The following is a 20,966-nucleotide window of genomic DNA, read 5'->3' as shown; positions in this document are numbered from 1 at the left end:
AAATCAGTTTTAAGTAAATGCAGTTCTTTTGAACTTTATATTCATCAAAGAATCCTGAGAAAAATGTATCACTGTTTCCACAAAAATATTAAACAGTTTTTAACATTGATTATAGGAATGTTATTTAAGCACCATATTGGCTGCTGAAAATACAGCTCTGCATCACAGGACGAAATTACAATTTAAACTATATTCAAAAAGAAAACAGTTATTTAAAAAAAAAAAAAAAAAAACACTAACATATTGAATAGGTGACCTCTTTCTGACAAAGTGGGCAGCACTTAATTGAATAAGCTGCAATATAGACCTTCATATTGAAAATGTGGCTAAAGAAGACTAAGAACCACCTGATTCCAACCAGACTGTGAATCTCAAGAGATAAACTCCCAAATATAGTGCATTAGCAGCCTCATTGATAGACAGTTGAGCTGGAAATATCACAGGCTGGTGGCAACAGCAGAGCACTGGGAAACGGGTACAATCGCTCTGGGTTTAGGTCGTCCTGTGGGATTGTGGGTGAAAAACCTCTGAATATAGAACACTGGTGCGACACTGCAGGGAATATTATTGCAGGTTTTAATGGCATGTAGAGAGGCTCTGTGACAGAACGGGAAGGGGAAGAGAAAGATATTGATGTAAGAATGAGGAATGGAATTGATGCGGGAGATGTACACATGCTGACAGGCTGTCACCAAAATGACACACTTAGAGAGGAAAGCAACAACAAAACATATTTTTGGGATCAGGGAGCAAGTGCATGTTTTGACGGAGTTTGCTGGAAATAATTACAGGAAAGAATGTGAGAACATGAAAAGAGGGAGGGCTGTCGAAAGGGATGGGAGTGAAAACGCTGAAAGAGTCATTACTATGAGAGGAAATGAAGAGAAGAGAAAATTGATAGAAAATGGTTCATGTATGCTCTTTTCTACCAGTGTGTGTGATTCAAGGTATGAGAGTGACTGCAGTGCTTAAAGGGACAGTTCACCCAAAATTGTTTAAAAAAAAAAAAGTCTCATGCTCATAAAGGCTGCATTTATTTGATCAGTAAATGCAGTAAAAACAGTAATTTTGTGGGATTATTCACGTTTAATAGAACTGTTTTTACTTTAATATAATTTAAAATCTAATTTATTCCTGTGATGGCAAAGCTGAATTTTCAACATCTACATGATCCTTTAGAAATTATTTCTTATTATCAATGTTGAAAACAGGTGTGCTTCTTTTTAATGTTTTTATGTTTTTAAGAATTATCTGATTGATAGAAGTTTTTTTTTTTTTTTTAAGAACTGCACCTGTTTTAAATCTTGCAACAGATGTCTTTACTTTTGGTTTTGATCAAATTAAATCATCCTTGCTGATAAAAGTATTAATTTCTTTCAAAAACAAAATCACACTGACCAAAAACTTTTGAATATGTAGACTAAATCAATGAAAAATTTGAAATAAATTTAAAATAAAATGTTTAAAAAATTGTTTTAATGCTACACGTGAATTTAGCAATCACAGTATTATATTGTACCGTATATTCCTATTGAGATTTACTAAAGATTACATTTAACAGTTTTACTGAATCATTCATGTTTTTAAATATTTACTTTGAGTAAGCACTAGATGAATGTAAAAGTCATCTAAATGGGTTTTGGTTTTTATTTGAAAGTGAAATATCAGACTCTACATCAGTTGAAAATTCATTTAATATCTTGTTGAGCTGTGTCCTCAGTGTGTGTAAGAGTGTGCATGATTTGTAATATTTTTATGAGACCTGTGTGTGTGCGACAAATGAAGAGCAACGAGCACCCTCTGAATGATGGAGGAAGGGCAGGACTCCCAGCATGCAAATGTGTATTTATGTCAGAGCATGGGCCAAACCTCAGCAAATGCCAAGTCTAATAACATCTCAGCCTGCTAATGGCTGCTCTGGGGGGTCGAGATGGGAAGAGAAAAAGATGAAGGATGAGTATTTGTGTGTGAGTGTGTATGTGTGTGTGTGGGGGGGATACTCAAGGACGAATGAATGAGGCGGTCAATAATAGCCCACGTCTTCCCCCACCTCTCCTTCACAAGAGTTAAAAAACGTTTTTATCATCTGGCTCATATAGAGCCAGGGTTCCTCTCCTCCCCTCTTATCCTGAGGGCACGGATCCACGGCGGGCTCAGTAAGAGATGGAGCACCGAGGTGCAGTGGCAGGGAGCGTCCAGCTGTACAAGCATTCCCGTCTGCAGCTGCAGTCCTCTATAAACAGCGCAGGGGGCTTCGCTAGCCTGCCGGGAGGATGTGTGGTCTGTTAAAGAGCTCTCAGACAAATTGCCGGGACCGGTTAGTGCGTGGCAGACGCAGCAGCAGGGGAGGACTATGGGAATGAGAGGAGGGCATTCTGGGATGTGGTTGAGATGGGTATAAGTATTATGGGAAGGACTGTAATAAAGTGCAGATTGTCTAAAAGTCAGTGGTGACTCATGCTAAATGGAGAGTGGTTACAGGACTATTCTGCGGATTTTGAACATTCTGATGGTTTCTCATAAAAGCAGATTTTTTTATACATGAGCAGATTTAAATTTTAAATCTTACTTTAAATATTCATGCACATTTTTTCCAAATAAGCCAAACCAAGAGTCACAGTTGCTTGTACTTGGTAGGGATTTGAATGAATAACCCTAATTTGTAATGCTTAATAGAATGATTAGTTAGTTCCTTCATTAAAGAGGCATGTACTTTACTTGGTAAGTCTCTTATGCTCACCAAGACAGCATTTATTTGATCAAAATTCAATAAAAACAATAATTCTGTGAAATATAATTAACATTTAAATGAAAGGGGTTGTATAATGCCCTTTTCACAAGATGTAAAATAAGTCTTTGATGTCCCCAGAGTGTGTATGTGAAGTTTTAGCTCAAAATACCCCACAGATATTTTTATACAGCATGTTAAAGTTCTCACTTTTTGAGGGGGAGCAAAAACGTACCGTTTTTGTGTCTGTTCCTTTAAATGCAAATGAGCTTCTGCTCCCAGCACAGAGGGCGGAGCTTCAACAGCATGTGTCCTTTTACCTCACACATGCATGCATTGAAAATTTCAAAAACTTTTAGCCTTTTATATTCAAAAAGGAGTCAGAAACATGGAGAGACTCAAGAAGAAGTGACAACATGTAGACAACATTTCTGAATGGTTAGTTGATTCATTTATGTTGCTTTTGTGTAGTTATCTTCTAGTCATTGATTAGCATATTCTGTCTTGATAATCTATAAATCGCGTTCCCGGGGGCGGGTTTATGTACATTTTAGGGTTAGTGATGTCACTAACCCGGGAGGAATGTCGTGTAGTTCCAACGGCTGATTTGTTGTAGTCCTTAAAAAGCAATTTCTTTAAAAGCAAATATCTTCCTTTGCTTTGAACTTTGAGCATTGTAACTTTGCATATGCTCAAACAGCAACATTACACACTAACTAAAGTTAGAAAAGTGAAATCATATTCAACCACCCCTTTAACTGATTTCAGTTATACATAGCCTAACTGCTTATTCAATAAGCTGATTTGATGAAGACACCTTTTTTTATGTTGAAATGAATGTTGAAAACAGCTGTGCTGCTTAATATTCCTGTGGAAACTGATACATTTTTAAGGATCCTTTGATGAATAGAAAGTTCAAAATTAAATAGAATTTATATAAATATACAGACCCTTTCCAAAAAATTAGTATATCATGGAAAAGTTTATTTATTTCCATAATTCCATTCAAAACGTTAAAGCCACACCGCGGAACTTTTGCGGGCGCTAGACCTGTAACTTTCACGTCTAGCGCCCCTAGAGGCCACAAGCGCCGCAGCACTGTCGCAAAAGCCTAGAATACATCCACTTAATAAATTAATTGCACAAAAAGTGAACAGAAAATAATGTCTGATCAGGTAAGTCGCATAGACCAGGGGTGCACAACCCTGCTCCTGCCGATCATCTGTCCTGCACAGTTCATCTCCAATCAAACACACATGTCTTTAATTTTCAAGCGATCCTGAATACGTTAATTGGTTGCTTCAGGTGTGTTTGATTAGGGTTGGAGATAAACTGTGCAGGTCAGGACAGTCGATCGGCGGGAGCAGGTTATAGACGTTTTGTACCTAAAACTAAGTTGTTATTGTGCTTGTTTTGGAGTCATTTTATCTTTAGATCGGACTTGCATCGTTTTATTTGTGTTTTTCCTGTTGTAACCTATGAATTTGAATCTAAAATCATATAAGCCTCTAATAATACATACACGTTTGTATCTAAAATCATATAAGCCACTAATAATAATACACACATATATGAATGTGTAAAAGGACAAAGAAACTGAAGCCTACAAATAACGGCAGTAGGCTATGTTGTGACTTATATCAGTTTTGTTACACGATTTCCAGACTTCGCAGTAAATATTACATTATATATCCACATTTATGCCGATGTTCGTTTTATTGTCAGTCATTTTCTTCACCGCTTGAAGAATCTTCAGAGTCCTCTCCCGAAATAGGGAGAGGACGAGGAGGACGACGAGGGAGAGCCGGGGGAAGACGGCCGTAAAGCGATACGTTCTCCAGGTCACATGACCTGGCCAACGACGGTCCGTCTTCTCCAAACTTACATAGGCGGTATTTCAAGAGGGCAGCCCCGATCGGAGCATTAATAGTGTCAAACGCTGTATATTGGCCTGAGGAATCATTTAAAATAAATCGTATGCGTCAACTCTTTAGGTCACAAAGTCCACGGTGTGGCTTTAAACTTCCATAGATTATAGATTCAGGGCCCACAACTTAAACGATTTCAAGTAGGCCTATTTAGTTGCTTATTTGTACATAATTTGGGCTTCCAGCAAACCCACGAAAACAGGATTTCAAAATATTTGAATATTACATGAAATCACACAGTAATACCATGGTCATTGAACCAGGTTTTGGTTCTTTTGGCAGTGTGGGCAGGTGCAAATCCTGCTGGAAAATGAAGTCAGCATCTCCATAAAGCTTTGTCTGCTGAAGGAAGCATGAAGTGCTCTGAAAATGTCCTGGTAGACGGCTGTGTTGAGTGGACAGCACAGTGGACCAACACCAGCCGATGACATGGCTCCCCAAGCCAACACAGACTGTGGAAACTTCACACTGGACTTCAAGCATCTTGGATTGTTTGCCTCTCCATTCTTCCTCCAGACTCTGGGACCTTGGTTTCCAAATGAGATGCAAAATTTGCTCTCATCAGAAAAGAGGACTTTGGTCCATTGTGCTTTATTAAATCCAGAGTCAACGCAGCCGTCTACCAGGACATTTTCAGAGCACTTTATGCTTCCTTCATTTTCCAGCAGGATTTGCACCTGCCCACACTGCCAAAAGAACCAAAACCTGGTTCAATGACCACGGTATTACTGTGTAATTACTGTGTGATTTCATGTAATATTCAAATTTTTTGAAATCCTGTTTTCGTGGGTTTTATGAGCTGGAAGCCCAAATTATGTACAAATAAACAACGAAATACTTGAAATCGTTTAAGTTGTGGGCCCTGAATCTATAATCTATGGAAGTTTAACGTTTTGAATGGAATTATGGAAATAAATAAATTTTTTCATGATATTCTAATTTTTTGGGAAGGGTCTGTATATACAGTGTATATATATATATATATACACTACCGTTCAAAAGTTTGGGGTCAGTAAGATTTTTAATGTTTTTAAAAGAAGTATCTTCTGCTCACCAAGGCTGCATTTATTTGATTAAAAATACAAACAAAAACAGTAATATTGTGAAATATTATGACAATTTAAAACAGCTGTTTTCTATGTGAATATACAGTAAAGTGTAATTTATTCCTGTGATCAAAGCTGAATTTTCAGCATCATTACTCCAGTCTTCAGTGTCACATGATCCTTCAGAAATCATTATAATATGATGATTTGATGCTCAAGAAACATTTATGATTATTATCAATGTTGAAAACAGTTATTTTCAACATTATTTTATTATTTATATATATATAAATTCTATTTAATTTTGAACTTTCTATTGAACTTGAACTTGACTATTCAACTTGAACTTGACTATTCAATGTCAAACTTGGCACTGCACTTACTCGTGCCTGAGCAAGACACTGGTCAAGTTTGAAATCCATTGGACTAACGGTTAGAGAGAATAACAGACACACAGTCAGACAGACGTTCCTGTCATTTATTTATATATATATATATAATTATTATTACAAATGTCTTTATTGTCACTTTTGATCAAATTTAAGTGTCCTGGCTTAACAAAATTTCTATTTTATTATTAATAATTAAATATAAAAAATTAAGTAAGTAAAAAAAATGTTGCTGACCCCAAACTTTCAAAGAGTGGTATACTTGTTTGCTTCAAATCAAAGTTTGCAATGTTATGATTCATTTCAGTGGTGGATGGTTTGGTTCATGGCTTATTCTTCATTGAAGAATGTTTTTAAATCTCTCTGGAGGAAATGAATGGGAAAAATACTTCCTGAAACCATGACTGGAAAAAATGAGTCATAATTTCTCTCCATTATACTTTGCTGTATAAAGCATCAATACAGTTTTCTGCTCTTTTTGCCCTTTGTTTAGTGCACGTGGACTGTAGTAGATGAAATGAAATCATGGGAAGAAAAGGGGGGAACTTGCGTTGCCCACATGAGTCAAAGCATGTGCTAGGGTGTTGAGGATGTTTTCCAGGACTTGCTGTATGGTTGCTAGGAGTTCTGGGAGGTTGTTTACAAGTTCAAGATAAATCTTAGCTCACCTCCAAGTGTCCAAGATATTCTTATCCCTAGACATGGCTCGGGTCATTCCTAGATAGTACACTAGCATTCAAAAGAAGATGATTCTTTGGTGAATCAAATATGTTCCAATAAAACATTAAAGAGCCTTCATACATATTAAGTATTTTCAGAATATTCTCTGTATAGAAGACCTGTTTCACTCTCACAGAAACGGAGCAGGCGGGAGAGAGGTGTTTGCATCTCATTTGAGCTCCCGATGCTTCGAGGTGTGAGGTCGAGGCTCCAAGCAGAGCAGGAGAGATTGTTGTAAATGAGAGGCTGCAGGTGAGATCATCCTCTCAGTGGATCATGGTGGATGCAGGAGGAGGATGCTGAGTTCAGATTGAAGGGGGAAATGAAAGAAGGCCAGAATCTGCTGGAGAGGCACACGCTCGGGTTTGAGGCAGCTGAGGGACTTTTAAAGAGAGAGTGGAGACAGAGAGAGCTCATAAAGGTGAAGAGGAAAAAGAGGAATGAGCAAGGAGAAGCGTTTGGCAGAGCTCCAAGATGAGACATACAGAAAGAGTCTGAGGAACTTTTCTGTTTAAACTGGAAGACAATACAGTAATTCAATCAGATTTCCTTTACTAATCAATGCATTATATTTACAGTACAAATTTGTTTAAAATAATAGTTCACTCAAAAATAATAATTCTGTCATCAATTACTCGGCCTCATTCCAAATTTTTCACATTATGGAAAACAGATTTTTTTCCCCCCAGTTCAAATATCTGAAGATAAAGATAAATATACTTGAGGCAACACTGCATAAAATATTAAGACTTGGTTTGAGAGATTTTATCTTTATTATGAGTGTATTTTTACTGCACAGGCAGTTTTTTTTTACTTGTTTTAAATATGAACAAGTAAAAAATGAGTGAAAATTCTGCTGGTGCAGTAAGACAAAATACGACTCTATTTATTCTAAATGCTGGCAAACCATTTCCAAAAAGACCAATTAAAATCATTAGTAAAAATGTTTTATTGCACTCAAACCATTTTTGTAAACTAAACTGAAACTGGTAATTTAGAAATCTTCATAATAATACAATTTAGTAAATTTTTACATTTAACATTTTAAAGATATAGTTGCATAAATGGTGGGGTTTTGTGGGTGGTATTGTAAACTGAATTACGGCTGTAAGAAACCTGAACTATTCATAAAATGCAACAAAAATAATAAAAGTAAATAATAATAAACAATAATAGTTTAGCACAAAATTGTTTTTAGAAAATATACATAATGTTTGTGTATAAAATAAGTTTGTATGTGAAAGAAATACAAGAATGCATAAGTTATGATATTCTGTTTTAAAAAGAGAAAGCCGTGTTCTGCCAGTGCTGCAAGTTGTTCACCTGTCAGGCCTTTTGGAGGGTCTGCAGTGTGTCAGACTGATGACATTGATGTTCAGGCTGATATGAGGCTAATGAGGTCTTGTCAGAAAATTGCCTGAATGCTGAAGCTGAACCGTTTGAACAGTTTTAGCTCTGTCAATCAGTAGGTCATTCTCAGCTGCTTTCTGGCCTATGCTTTCACACACACACATTAAAACCCACTGCAACCAGTGGACATGTTGCAGATGTGTCCCACAATGCTATTGGAGACAGCTGTTTATCCTTGCTTCTGCCCCTGAGCTTTACAGCTTTACATTAATTCCCTTCCAAACCCAGCAAGACATACTCAAGCACGGTTTATACTGACCACAAAGCCCAGATCAGCATGGGTGATTTTGCCAGGTCAGCTTGGGTGTCACTCCATCCAGACCTGAACCTGCCACCCAATCTAGTCATAGCCCATAAAATCCTGGGTGACAAACTTACTGTGTGCACCAAGAAAATTGTGAGAGCTATAGAGCTCAAGAGAGTGGTGGAGAGGGAGTGAACGACTCACCTGTGTCAAGGATGCATGAGAATACAGCTGTGGCTTGTACTTATAAAGTATGTCAGTGCCAGGAATCTGAGGAGGAAGTAGAGAAGGATAGAGTGAGTGGGCGTAAACGAGAACTGAACTGACTCACCCTGTATGACTCTCTCTTCTCTCTTTAAGAAAGACTTTAAGTGCTGAAAGCTGTCACTTCACCAGAGACAAATCACTTCAGGACAGTTTAGAGAATGAAGCTCAGTGTTGCAGTAGGAGGAGAGAGAGAGAGAGAGATGCAATCACAATTTGGGTTTCCATTCATGTATTTTTATGTGCATTTTGAGATCTTTCATAAAAATTGCTGTATGGAGAAACTGAGATGTGTAAGATTTACAAAAAATCCATAACAAACAAACAGTTCTGCTCATATTCATGTTTACATACCCCTTGCAGAATATGCAAGATATTATACATTTTTACAAAATAAGAGAGATCATAAAAATTGCATGTTATTTTTTAATTTATTTAGTATTGTCCTGAATAAGCTGTTTCACATAACAGATGTTTACATACAGTTCGCTCTCTTAAAAATAAAAGTTATTTGAACCTATCCATCCATGGAACTGTGCTAAAGTGGAAAAGTGTGCTTTATAGTGAAAAAGTTCTTTAAATTATTAAATTGTTCTTCACACTAAGAAAAAATGGTCTAAGAACTAATCAATGAAAGTTTATTTTGAGAACCCAAAATCTTTCTATATGGCACCATTGTGAAAACCCCCTTTTGAGTCCAATTTCCCCTTTTGAATTTATTTTAAAGAGTGAACAAGATAAAATTACTTTTGCATTTACAGAAATAAACCTTAAAATGTAAAAATAAAGTTTACATATACTTGAATCATAATGCTGTGTGTTGTTTCCTGGATGATCCACAACTGTTTTTATGTTTTGTGATTGATGCAGTCCCTTGTTTGTCACTGTTCTTCAGAAAAATCCTCCAGTTCCTGCACATTCTTTGGTTTTCTAGCATCTTCCGAATATTTGTACCCTTTTCAACAGTGACTGTATGATTTTGAGATCCATCTTTTCACACTGAGGATAATAGAGGGACTCATACACAATTATCACAAAAGGTGAAAACATTCACTGATGCTCAAGAAGGAAACATTATACATTAAGAGATACAATAAGAAGACAAAGCACACATTTTAAGGTATTCCTTGTTCATGGCATGAAGATGCTAATTGTTAGGAGTTGATTTAAGTCCCTGATTCCAAGTCTAAGTAATAGAAATACAAATTATTTCCATATTACAATGTCACATACACTAAAATAAATAAACAGTTTATTGGACAGCTTTAGGTGTATAATACAATACAATAAAAACGAAATGCTCCAAACCTCGAATTACATGCAATTTTACATTATATGTACATTTTTGGACTTTGCGAGTAAAAACAAAAAAATGAATTATGTAATTTTACTTGGAAGAACGACATTCCCAAGGACAAGTCCCTGCTTGACAAGACACATGAATATATTTCATATAGATAATTAAGTTTCTTATTTTTGTTTTCATTAATATACATTATTTTATTATGTTTTGTTTTACATGTTCTGTTTAGTTAATGCGTATTGCATTATTTTAGTGTAATCTGTTACCCTAATGTTGTTTTGTCTTTGTGTGTATGACCCTGTGCTCCATATGAGTATTGGTCATGTTGAATTCTGATTCATCATGTGGCTTTCTATTGAGCCACTTGTATTATTGTTGGAGAAACCCAAGAATGTTTCTCACTGTTGCATTTGTGTATTGCTGCGTTCTTGTATAGTTCCTCAGTGGGAGGTAAAGGTCAAGGACTGGAAGAGCTTGCAGTCACCCAAGGTTTCCTGTGACAGCTCTGGACAATATTCTCTGCTCTAGTTACCTTGAAATGACTGTCCAACTACCCACTGTATGGACCTTTCAAGGCTCTCAACTAATGTTTTTTCGACATGTTAGTGATAAATGAAATCCATTTGGTGTTGTAAGCCCCCTCCAGCACAGAGCAGTATCATGGAAACAGAACAGATCTGAGTATCACGGAAACAGAACAGGTCTGAGTATCACATAATACGAACATTGTGCCGTGTTTTTGCAGTATTCCTGGCTCTGCAGTGTGTGCTTTCGACATGGAGCAGCTGGCCGGAGTGTTTGATGGAAGATTCAAAGAGCAGAAATCGCCCGAGTCGATATGGACACCTGTTCCAGATGAGGTTGTGCCCAAACCGAGGTACTGAATGAAATGACATTTACAACTTTAGAGAGTGTTTTATGTCCTCAAATGCCAACCTGCAGAGAGAAAGATTATAATAATGCGCTGTTTATGAATTTCTCAGGCCGGGTGGTTGTGCCATTCAAGGCACGAAGTTCAACTCCTCCAACTCTTTCCCCGATGATATGCTAACTTTTGTCAAGACCCATCCGCTGATGGATGAAGCCGTCCCATCACTCGGTCAGAGACCATGGATTGTTAGGACCATGGTCAGGTGAGGACAACTTTCTCTCAGGCAGCCTAGACCAGGTTGTCTTCTGTTAAAAGCAGGTCATACAGGGAACATGGTATCTGGTTTGTCACTGGTCTGAAGTGGAGTACCAGCTCTAGTTGAGCTATCAAGTCGAACTCAATCACACAATCTGGTAGTCCATCAACCACCTAGACTACCTTGGGCCAGCAAATGACCAACTTCAAACTTCAGAAGCTGGCAAAAGTCAAGCAAAAGAACACTAGCTGCTAACTTCACCCGGTCATGCTTTTCTTCTCTAAGTTCCAGCCTGTGTCGTCTGCTCACATTAGTATCTGTCCAATCTCAGTCTTCAGAATATGGGGTTCCAGCAGCTGGGGTTTCTCAGCATCCCACAGGGCACAACAAGATTATGGTGACAAGTTGTTTGTCTCATTTTAAACACTCAAGGAGACGAGTCTTATTTTAGAAAGCTGAATCATCCTAGTAGAGCAGTTTTGGTTTCCTCAAGATATGCCAGTTTGTCAATGCAAATTGCTTTTCGGATTTATGCGTTTTGTTATTTTGGCAGCAGGTTTTGGTTTACAATTTAATGCCTCTCTTCCACATTCGGTCTCATTTGAGAATTAATTAAGTTGTCTTCTGTTGCTTTCAGATACCAGCTCAACAAAATGGTGGTGGACACAAACGCCGGTCCCTATGGCAACCAGACAGTCCTTTTCCTGGGTTCCAGCCGAGGGACCATCCTCAAATTCCTCGTTACCCCTAACAGGGATAACACTGTAACGAACAGCAATGTGTTCCTCGAGGAACTGGAAGGCTACAACCCAGACAGGTAGAGGTTAATTTTGAAACGTGCCCTTTTGTGATTGTATATTTGTGGAGAATCACAAGCCACAGCATGCAAACAGATGGGGCGTTAGCTGGTCATTATTTCTTGCTGAAGGTGGTAGGAGTTTGCAAGCAACACTCATTTTCCATGGATATTGTGCTAATTGCATCTTGATCCAAACAGACAAAATGCTGTTTATTCTGTTTCTCCTCACATTCGCACATTCTATACCACTAATTAAAAAAACGAGAAACTTTTTACACCCTAGTCTAAAGCAAAAAACATATGCTGTAAATCTGGTGAGCCTGTGTGCAGGGTGTTAATTTCCAAACACAGAATTAGCTAAACAAAACAAAGCCCCTTGATAAAACATGAATCAGCACGAATCACTAAAAATGTCCATGCAATTTATCAGAGTAGGAGTGTGTGTGTGGTGAGAATGGCGGCTTTGACAGTGCTAGCTTTGTCTAGCGCAGCGGGAAACAGGCTAATCAGAGGAGTGTAGATGGAGTAATCAGATCAGGCTCCGATCATGCTGGCCTTGCATAACCTCTGCCATCTCTCATCACACAGCGGTAAAGAGGTAAATCATTTGACACGCGCAGGGTCAGGGAGGCCGCGACCGGCGGAACCTGCTCAAAAATGCATGTGTCATCATCCATATCGATCAAGACACTGTAGCGAAACAAACACAATTAGGATGGCGGGCTTGGGTGTTAATTCATGTCAATCTCTTTTTTTATAAACGCTTTCCTTTTATCTCACTGTCTTTGTATCTTCTGTGTAAGTTGTCTGGCTTTTGTCTATGTAATAGTCTTTTTCTCGCTTGTTTTCTGTGATCTAACTATAGCAGTGGTTCATATTCATCTCTTACGTCTTCTGTTTTGCTCTCCTACTCACATGTGTCAAGAGAGCCAGCTTTTTTCTTCGTAAATCAGTTTAAACTTGCCAGTGGCACCTCTTTATCTCACCCTCTCTCTGTTCTCTTCCTGTTTCTCTCTTTCGTTACTTGTTTTGGCTGCCTAAAAAAGGAGCTGTACGACTGCAATGATTCATTCATTAAATTTTTTCTCTCTCACTACGCATTTTTCAACCAGGGCTGTCAATTAAATGTGTTAATTTAGTGGCACAGTATATACATATTCACCTATATGATTGTATATACATATTGTGTGTGTGTGTGTGTATATATATATATATATATATATATATATATATATATATATATATATATATATGATTAATCAGAATAATATTTGCCATATAATGTAATTCATTTAATTAATTTGTAATTGTTTGAAATTTTTGCTTCTAAAGTAAATTGATCTGTTTTTACTTTTTTTTTCTTTCTGTAAAATAACACTAAAATGCTGATTAGGAAAATGACTTTTTGAAGTGAGCTTGTTCTCCTTTCTCATGGCCTTTGGTAAGTGTGGCTCATTACTTCGATCCGATGCATAAAGTACTAATGATATCGCCACTGCTATTGAGGCCATTATCCTAAACGTTTCTATAACCATATGTCATGTATGTGTGCATATGTATACAAACAAATGTGCTTTCAAGCCAGCATGGCAAGTGCAAAAGAGATACTCTAAGTGGTAAGTGCCAATTAAGTGTAAAGCACAGAGGAGTGGGCGGCTGCCAGACTCCCAGATATCAATCTGATTAGTTACTGAGGCCAAGCACAAAGTGACAACACATTAATATGATATCGCATTAATACGACACGCGTTTTCTGTTTGAAGCCCTTTACGCCTCATCCTATTTTTCATTCAGAGGGTGAAAGTTAGTGTCGGTTCATTAGACGCATATAACAAGCTGGAATCTTAATGGATAGATGGCCTTGGTGGAAATTTTTCATGATCTTTAATAATATTAGTTTCAAGATGACAGCAAACTTTCATAACTTCCAATGTCTAATGTGTTAAAAGGATAGTGTATAGTGTGTGTGTGTGTGTGTGTGTATATCGAGTTCCGATAAACATTATCAGACTATGTTAGGCTTGAGTGTTTAGGCTTTATTAAGGTCATTCTGTATCAAACTGTGCTTGAGTGTTTTCTCTGTGTAAATTGTGTTTGACTTTCTCCCTGCACTCTTTTAATTTGTTGCAAATTGATTTGGACCGTGTGTGTTCCAGGTGTGGGACGGACTCTCCTCAGGCCAGGCAGCTGCTCTCTCTCACGCTGGACCGCATCAGTCACAGCCTCCTACTGGCTTTTCCCTCTTGCGTGATCAAAGTGCCTGTAGCACGCTGCCAGCTCTATTCCCGCTGCATGAAGTAAGTGACACACACACACACACACACACACTCACACACTCACACTCCCAGAATGGCTAAACACTAAGCTTGTAATTGTCTTAACCACAAATTATTGGTCAGGAAATTAACTAAATTTAAGCAAATGCACTACTTAAAAAGCCATCGCTGTCTCAGAAAAACAAACATCAAAGACAGAATGACGTTTTTGGCAGAAAGTGGGAAGTTGTGTGGAGTGATGAATCACAATTAAACACGAGTTGCATGGTGATGCTCCAGAGTGGTGTCTTCGAAAATCTGGTGAGAAATATAATAATAAATGCATCTCTACCACAGTGAAGCATGGAGGAAGAGGTGTCATTGTGTGGGATGCCTTTTTAGCTGCTGGTATTGGTGAGCTACTGTGAAAAGTAATTTAATGTTTTGGAGTGCTGGAGAATATTGCAGAATGGCTCGCTTTCCACAATTGAAAAGTTATCTAAAGAGGAATTATCAGATGTTGCACTTCAACAAGACAATGCTCCTGTCCAAGTTGCAAAGACAACCAAGAAGTGGCTTGAGGACAAGTCAGTATGGAGCATCTGTTTGGAGATCGAACGTGTCATTTCTAACACTATAACGATCTAAAACACCACACATGCAACAAAGGCTTTACTTAATCCCATTGAAAACCTTTGGGAAATTCTATACCTCAAACAAAGCTGATGAATGAATCTCACCTTTGGGAAAAATTTAAGAAGGTTTGGCAAGAGATGTTCCAGATTTGGCACCCACATTTGATTGGGATAAAGTGTGGATCAGTATGGGTTTAGCGTCCAGGAACTCCGATCATCAGCAAATACATTATAATTATGTAGATAGGGAATATTTAACTCGGAAGCTTCATATGATGAAGGTTATCGACGATCCTACGTGTACTTTATGTTCTTCCAAAGTGATTGGCAGTTACTTTCACATGTTTTGGGAATGTACCCCAGTATCCGACTTTTGTAAGATGATTGCCTTGAACCTCTCTAGGTTGTTTAAGATTAGATTGCCCTGTACGCCTGCTACACTCATTTTGAATGATTTTTCAAGGTTGGGTTTGACACTGGATAAGAGAAGAGCATTGCTGGCTGACTTACAGCTGCAAAAAAACTAATCGCCAAACGTTGGAAACCTCCACATTCACTCTCTTTTCGAGCTTGGGTTTTAACATATATGGATATTGTTTACTTGGAGTTGTCGACAGCTAGAGTCCACGGTGCAAAAGAGTCAGCAATAGAGGCTTGGCATTCACTGCTAACCACTCTTCGTGGGCTTCAGATTTAATTTGTAACTGAGATTTGGAGATCTGGATCCAGGGGGTGGGTGGGTTATACCTGGGTTTTTTTTTATTATTTTTTTTATATTATGTTAATCATATGTTTCTTTTTTTTATATATATATATATATATATATATATATATATATATATATATATATATATATATATATATATATATATATACTCTTTTTTTGTGGCTTGTATATACCTGTATGTATTGTCTTTCTAAAATAAAAATAAATAAAAAAATTTATCACAAAAAAAAGAAGGCTTGGCAAGATATTATGCATGACATATGCGCAAAGCTTATTCGCTTGTTAAGTTGTGATGTAGGGAATACTGTTTCTGGGTCCAAGCTTATCTCAACAGCCATTTATGAGCACTATTTAATCATATCACACTTTTAAGCTTTTAAAGCGTTACAGTGTACACTTCAGTCTCCGAGCTCATGGCATCCCGGACACCAATATTTTAAAGATTTATAAAAGACGAATCACTCTCTAGCCAACTGAGATTTCGCTATGGAGATAAGTTAGGATCATGATTTTTCGGTAGTATTACAGCACACTGAATGTACAGTATATTAGCACTGTTTGTTGTTTGCTTTTGGTATCTAATAGAGCACTTGAACATGTGAAATGGTGACACGTGACATCAGACTTAACAAGCGGATTCCTAGATAATAGCTGCTGTAATCAAAAACAAGGAGAACAAACAAAATATTAATAACTAATTATATTGTAGACAACATATGCTTTATTTCATGAGCTTTTTGTTTTTATATGCATTTTTGCATAGTAAAATAAAATCCATAGTCCATGATAAGCTATAGTTTGCCTTTTTTATTTATTTATTGCTATTTTTTGTCATTTAAATATCTAAATCAAGTTTAGTGTTGTCTTCTTCCCAATATAACATACTACTCATATTTTGATGGTTTAATCAATAAGTGTCAGTTCCAATATCCCAAAATGTTCCCAATGTGAGTTTTTTTCATGTTTATCTAAATTTTGTGGTCAAACCCATACATGACTCATTGATACTGTTGTTAAATAAAGCTATTTAAGCTAATCCAGAACTTAAACCTACCCCTAAAATACTAATTTAGCATGAATAGTGACATCATGTAGTGCCTGAACCATTTGTCCTTTTAAGTACAATTCTAGCAATTGTTTATAGCTTTCAGCTCTAGGATAGCTCTGTGTTTCTGTGATCACTGGTCAGGGACAGGCACCAGCCCGTGCTCTGTGTCTGTGCCCATGGGCCATCGGTGCAGCCCAGTGAGGCGCACTAACACATGTCACACATCTAATGTGTGCACTGAACCAGGTGGATCATACTTGGATGAAATCCAGCGGAATTAAACTATATACAGTCTGGCGCTGTAGGGGTATCATACGTTCTTTTTTCTGTTGTTTAACAGAAACTGCATCGCCTCACGGGATCCCTACTGCGGCTGGACCAGAGGAAGCACCTGCTCTTTCCTCCGTGCAGGTACCAGGTGAGTTTCGACAATGTACCTGATAACACAACGTCTTTTTACATAAACAAAAAGAGTTCCATCTTCAGACAAAGCATCTAAAAAAATGCTTTTTGTGTTGTGCCTCCGTTTAAATACACTTGTGAAATTATATCCGTCCTCAGAGAGACAGTTTTATTGAGTTTTGTGTGCAAATACAGGTTGTCTGCCGGTATTCTGAGATCAAAACTTGGAGACGTTTTGCCTCAGCGCCGTTATGCAATTACAGCTCTCTGGCTGGATCTGATTTGATTTACCAAGGACGGTCAACCTGTCGATCGATTCCATCTCGCATAATGCTGAAAAATTCTCACCAATTGAATTTCACAGCGGAAAAACGATACAGAAGTAGTTCTAATTACTGCCACTTGCTAATATACACAAACCGTGAATATGCAAAACAAGTACTGGAACGTTCTGTCGGCTGTTTATCTGTCTTTATGTGCTTCTCAATTTCTACAGTATGGCTAATGTTCATCCTCAGGAGAGCGGCGGGAAGGAATCTGTGTGCTCATTTAAATTCTCGGGGTGGTTTACCGCTATAGTATAAAAAGAAAAACAGCCATCTTCTCTCAGAGGAGTTCTGGAGATTACTGCTTTGCGCCTGCAGGTTGTAGAAACATTATATTTTATAGACATTTCACAGAAAGCGTTTAACCACACGGGTGTAAACGTATCTTCTGAAAAACTAAGACCCTGGCAGTAAAAGACCCCTGGCTGCCTTGTTGTCCTGGGCTTTAACTAATTTCCGACGGTAGTGGAAAGAGGCTGGTCCCCCAATGCACGCTTCTGCTGTGCGTAGCCTTCGGCCTTTCCTCTGTTTGACTTATGCGGTTGGAAGGAAGCCATTCGTGAGTCGACTGCAGTCATTTTTCTTCATTAATGTGGCTTTAAGGTAACACAGAACATCTCTAATAGAGCACTGTGATGCCTCTGTGTGTACAAGATTTGATCACGAGCACAGATTGAGTTTCTGCACACATCCTGCACAGGCTTTTAATTTGCAATATTGCTTATTATCAAAGCCAAGAGGAGCAAAAGACCAGAAAAATTACATTTTAGAATTACCCTTCAAGACAGCATTTAAAATGGTGTTTTTCTTTCAAAGAAAAAGAGAGAGAGAGAGAAAATACACAGGTATTACTGTAATTCAGATGGTGCAGTTTTATGGCCTGTTTATGTGGTTTGCTGATGAATGATTCTACTACTGTTCTTTCACCACAGGCTTCCCTTCGAGCAAGACGTCGAGCATGGAAACACTTCTCACTTGGGCGACTGCGACGGTAAGAGTACATTTTTATTACAACAATAAAACTCTTCATGCTGTGACCTCTCGTTCTCTCCCCTCGTCCCGTCAGACCTGCAGCCGCCGTCGTTTTCCGCCCTATTTTGAGCTTCTGTTCTGCTGCAAGAGCCTCTGTTCGGGTGCGTGGTGATCACAACTCACGCTTTCTATATATAGTTCCCCTTTCATCTCCTATTATGTTCGTCTTGGAACAGCGTCGAGTTCTGGGTGAACCTCTCTGGGTGGGGTTCATCGCAGCAAATCAATCGTTCAGTCTGAAATACTCAGTCGATGTAGAACCCCTTTGATCTCACCGCTGATTCTGCACAGGCATTGGTGCATGTTAATCTTGGGTCCACCACAGGAGACCTCGTTCATCTGCTGTGAGCCACAAACACTCGGGATGTATAAATATTGCATAATGATCATGTCTGCCTGGCTGGATTTTAATCTGCTCATCAGGAGCTTTTGAAGTTTTCCAGGCCCTGTTTCAGTTGTGGTGCACAAGCCAGAAAGTAATGGGGTGGTGGGGCCAACTGCTGTATTTGCTAATGTGTTTCCTAATGGAGAAGATCAGTAAGTCAGGGGAAAAAATAGTAGCTCTGTCACAGCATTATGAATAATGTGATGTAAGAGAGCTTTATTTTGTTTTTGATATTCTTACAAAACTTCCCTTTTTTTAAAAACTAGCATAAGTTTGTTCTGTTTCAAATACTTTGAAAAGACCTGCATTCCAATGAGATATTGTTAAATTATTTTTAATTAATTAATGCATCAGGTATCATGAGCTAACCTAAAAAACAACCCTTTTTTGAAAGCATTCATAAATATACAGTAGATTCATTTTAAATAAATGTAATGTTCATTATAGATAATACATTAATGTTAATTTATTCATCTCATGATTTTATGGCATTTTATAGACTCTTTTTTTAAAGTGTTACCTATACTTCTTTTTCATTCAGTATTGAAAGTATTGATACAAATATTTAATTCTGTTTCAGAATTAACTTCACCCAATATAACACAGCTGCTGTGTAGAATTTCTGCCTTCTTTTTTTCTTATTTTTCTGCTGTGCATAATTGCTGCCGCCATATTTTCTAGTAAAATGTCTAGAAATCCTTGAAACAAGATACATTTACTTAAAAAGCAACACTGCATTAAATATTAAGGCATGTTTTCTGCGACTGTATCTTTAATGCAGGTGTCTTACTACTGCGGTGGCAGATTTTTTTTCTCCACTTATTTTAAGTATTAACAAGTTCATAACAAGTGAAAAATTTGCCAGTGCAGTAAGACAAAATAAGCTTATGTTCAAAACATTTATCAAAATAATCTACAAAAACAAGTCTTAATATTTTATAAAGTGTTGCTTCTAGAGTAAATTGATCTTGTTTTAAGGAATATTAGATTTAGATTTAGTCACTAACTGACATAAACCAGTGATGATCAGCATGTAAACTCAGGCTGGTTTAAGCTGGTCTGGTAGGTAGGGTGTCTCTCTAGTCTAGTGTCTTTCTAGTGACTCTTAGACTTGGGGCTTGCATGGAAAGCATCTCATTCTTCATCTGTAATAAGTCGTGTGTAAATAAGTGTTTGCCTGCAAGGCTTTGATCAGCAGACCATATGTCACATCCATCACGCTCCTCAAGTGTGCTTCGCCTGGGCCTGCAGTGCAGAGAGACACAGGCCAGGGGTTGAGAAGTGGGCAGTTTAGAGGATGTAGCACTGCATCCATCACAGTTTGTAGCTGGTGACTGGCTTTCATCTACTGCTGGGAGGGTTACAGACTGAAGATTCGGGGGGGGCAGCCTCAGTGATGGAGATCACCCGGATAAGACTGAACTTCATATGACCCCAGATGTCCGCTTGCATGTCCGACAGGGCTTAGATGGCTGATGTTAACAGCTTCTGCTTAACGACAGAAAAGTGGTCAGTGGAAGTGGGGGCAGAGGAAAAGAATTGATTTTCATCTCGTCTCTCTGACTCGATCTGGGCTGAATGATTACGAAGGGTGGGATCCATAAACCAACGAGGCAGATGCAGAGCACAAAATGGTAGAGAGATGAAGTAAAGCAAGTATAGATGGAGGAGTGGTGGTGGTGGTTGTCAGACAAGCTGGAGCCTGTGACTGAGGGCAAGTGTCTGGGGTGGGGTTGGGTGCGCAGACAAGGCCGTGAGTGATGTAGAGAGCAAGCTCTGATGTCTCCCGTGTCACAGAACCGTCACTGCTGCAATTCCCAAAGGCCTTGCGCTGTTATAACTCTCTGACATGCTCCCGTCTGCACTGCAGAAGCGATTTCTCATTCCCTCACACTTTCACTCTGCCTCTCTTGGTTTACAAATAGTGTAAATTTACTCTTTCTCAAAAAGCAGTACTCTTTAATAGTGCGGTACAAAGAAAGTTGACGGATAACATGAAGATTTTAGGTATTTTTGATAGTTTTTATTGTTATACTGTAAATGACCATTTTGCCAATTTCAGTTCGATATCATATCATATATTTTTCTACTTATGTGAGTAATTTGGCAAAGCAGAAGTAATGGATATTTTTTGCAGCTTTTTTTCAATAAATGCTGTTTTCAGTTTGGAAAGGAAGAGTGTGTTAATGGTACATCAA

At 38.1% G+C, this 20,966-nt stretch overlaps 1 protein-coding gene across 3 annotated transcripts in view; it reads left to right on the top strand.

Annotated features, from left to right (window-relative positions):
* Positions 1 to 20,966, top strand: part of sema6bb (sema domain, transmembrane domain (TM), and cytoplasmic domain, (semaphorin) 6Bb) — a 120,678-nt gene that overhangs the window by 83,045 nt on the left and 16,667 nt on the right. For all 3 annotated transcript variants that reach the window (XM_082188476.1, XM_082188477.1, XM_082188475.1), the window contains 6 exons: positions 10,778 to 10,909; positions 11,016 to 11,165; positions 11,797 to 11,976; positions 14,115 to 14,255; positions 16,964 to 17,041; positions 18,284 to 18,342. In XM_082188476.1, the coding sequence (XP_082044602.1) occupies positions 10,778 to 10,909; positions 11,016 to 11,165; positions 11,797 to 11,976; positions 14,115 to 14,255; positions 16,964 to 17,041; positions 18,284 to 18,342 (740 nt within the window). The remainder of the gene's footprint in view (positions 1 to 10,777; positions 10,910 to 11,015; positions 11,166 to 11,796; positions 11,977 to 14,114; positions 14,256 to 16,963; positions 17,042 to 18,283; positions 18,343 to 20,966) is intronic.

The sequence above is a fragment of the Leuciscus leuciscus genome (genome assembly GCF_965113295.1).
Source record: "Leuciscus leuciscus genome assembly, chromosome: 13".
In the NCBI taxonomy this organism is placed as follows: Eukaryota; Metazoa; Chordata; class Actinopteri; order Cypriniformes; family Leuciscidae; genus Leuciscus; species Leuciscus leuciscus.
The sequence above is the reverse complement of the archived record's forward strand: the minus strand, read 5'-3'. Positions and strand labels throughout refer to the sequence as shown.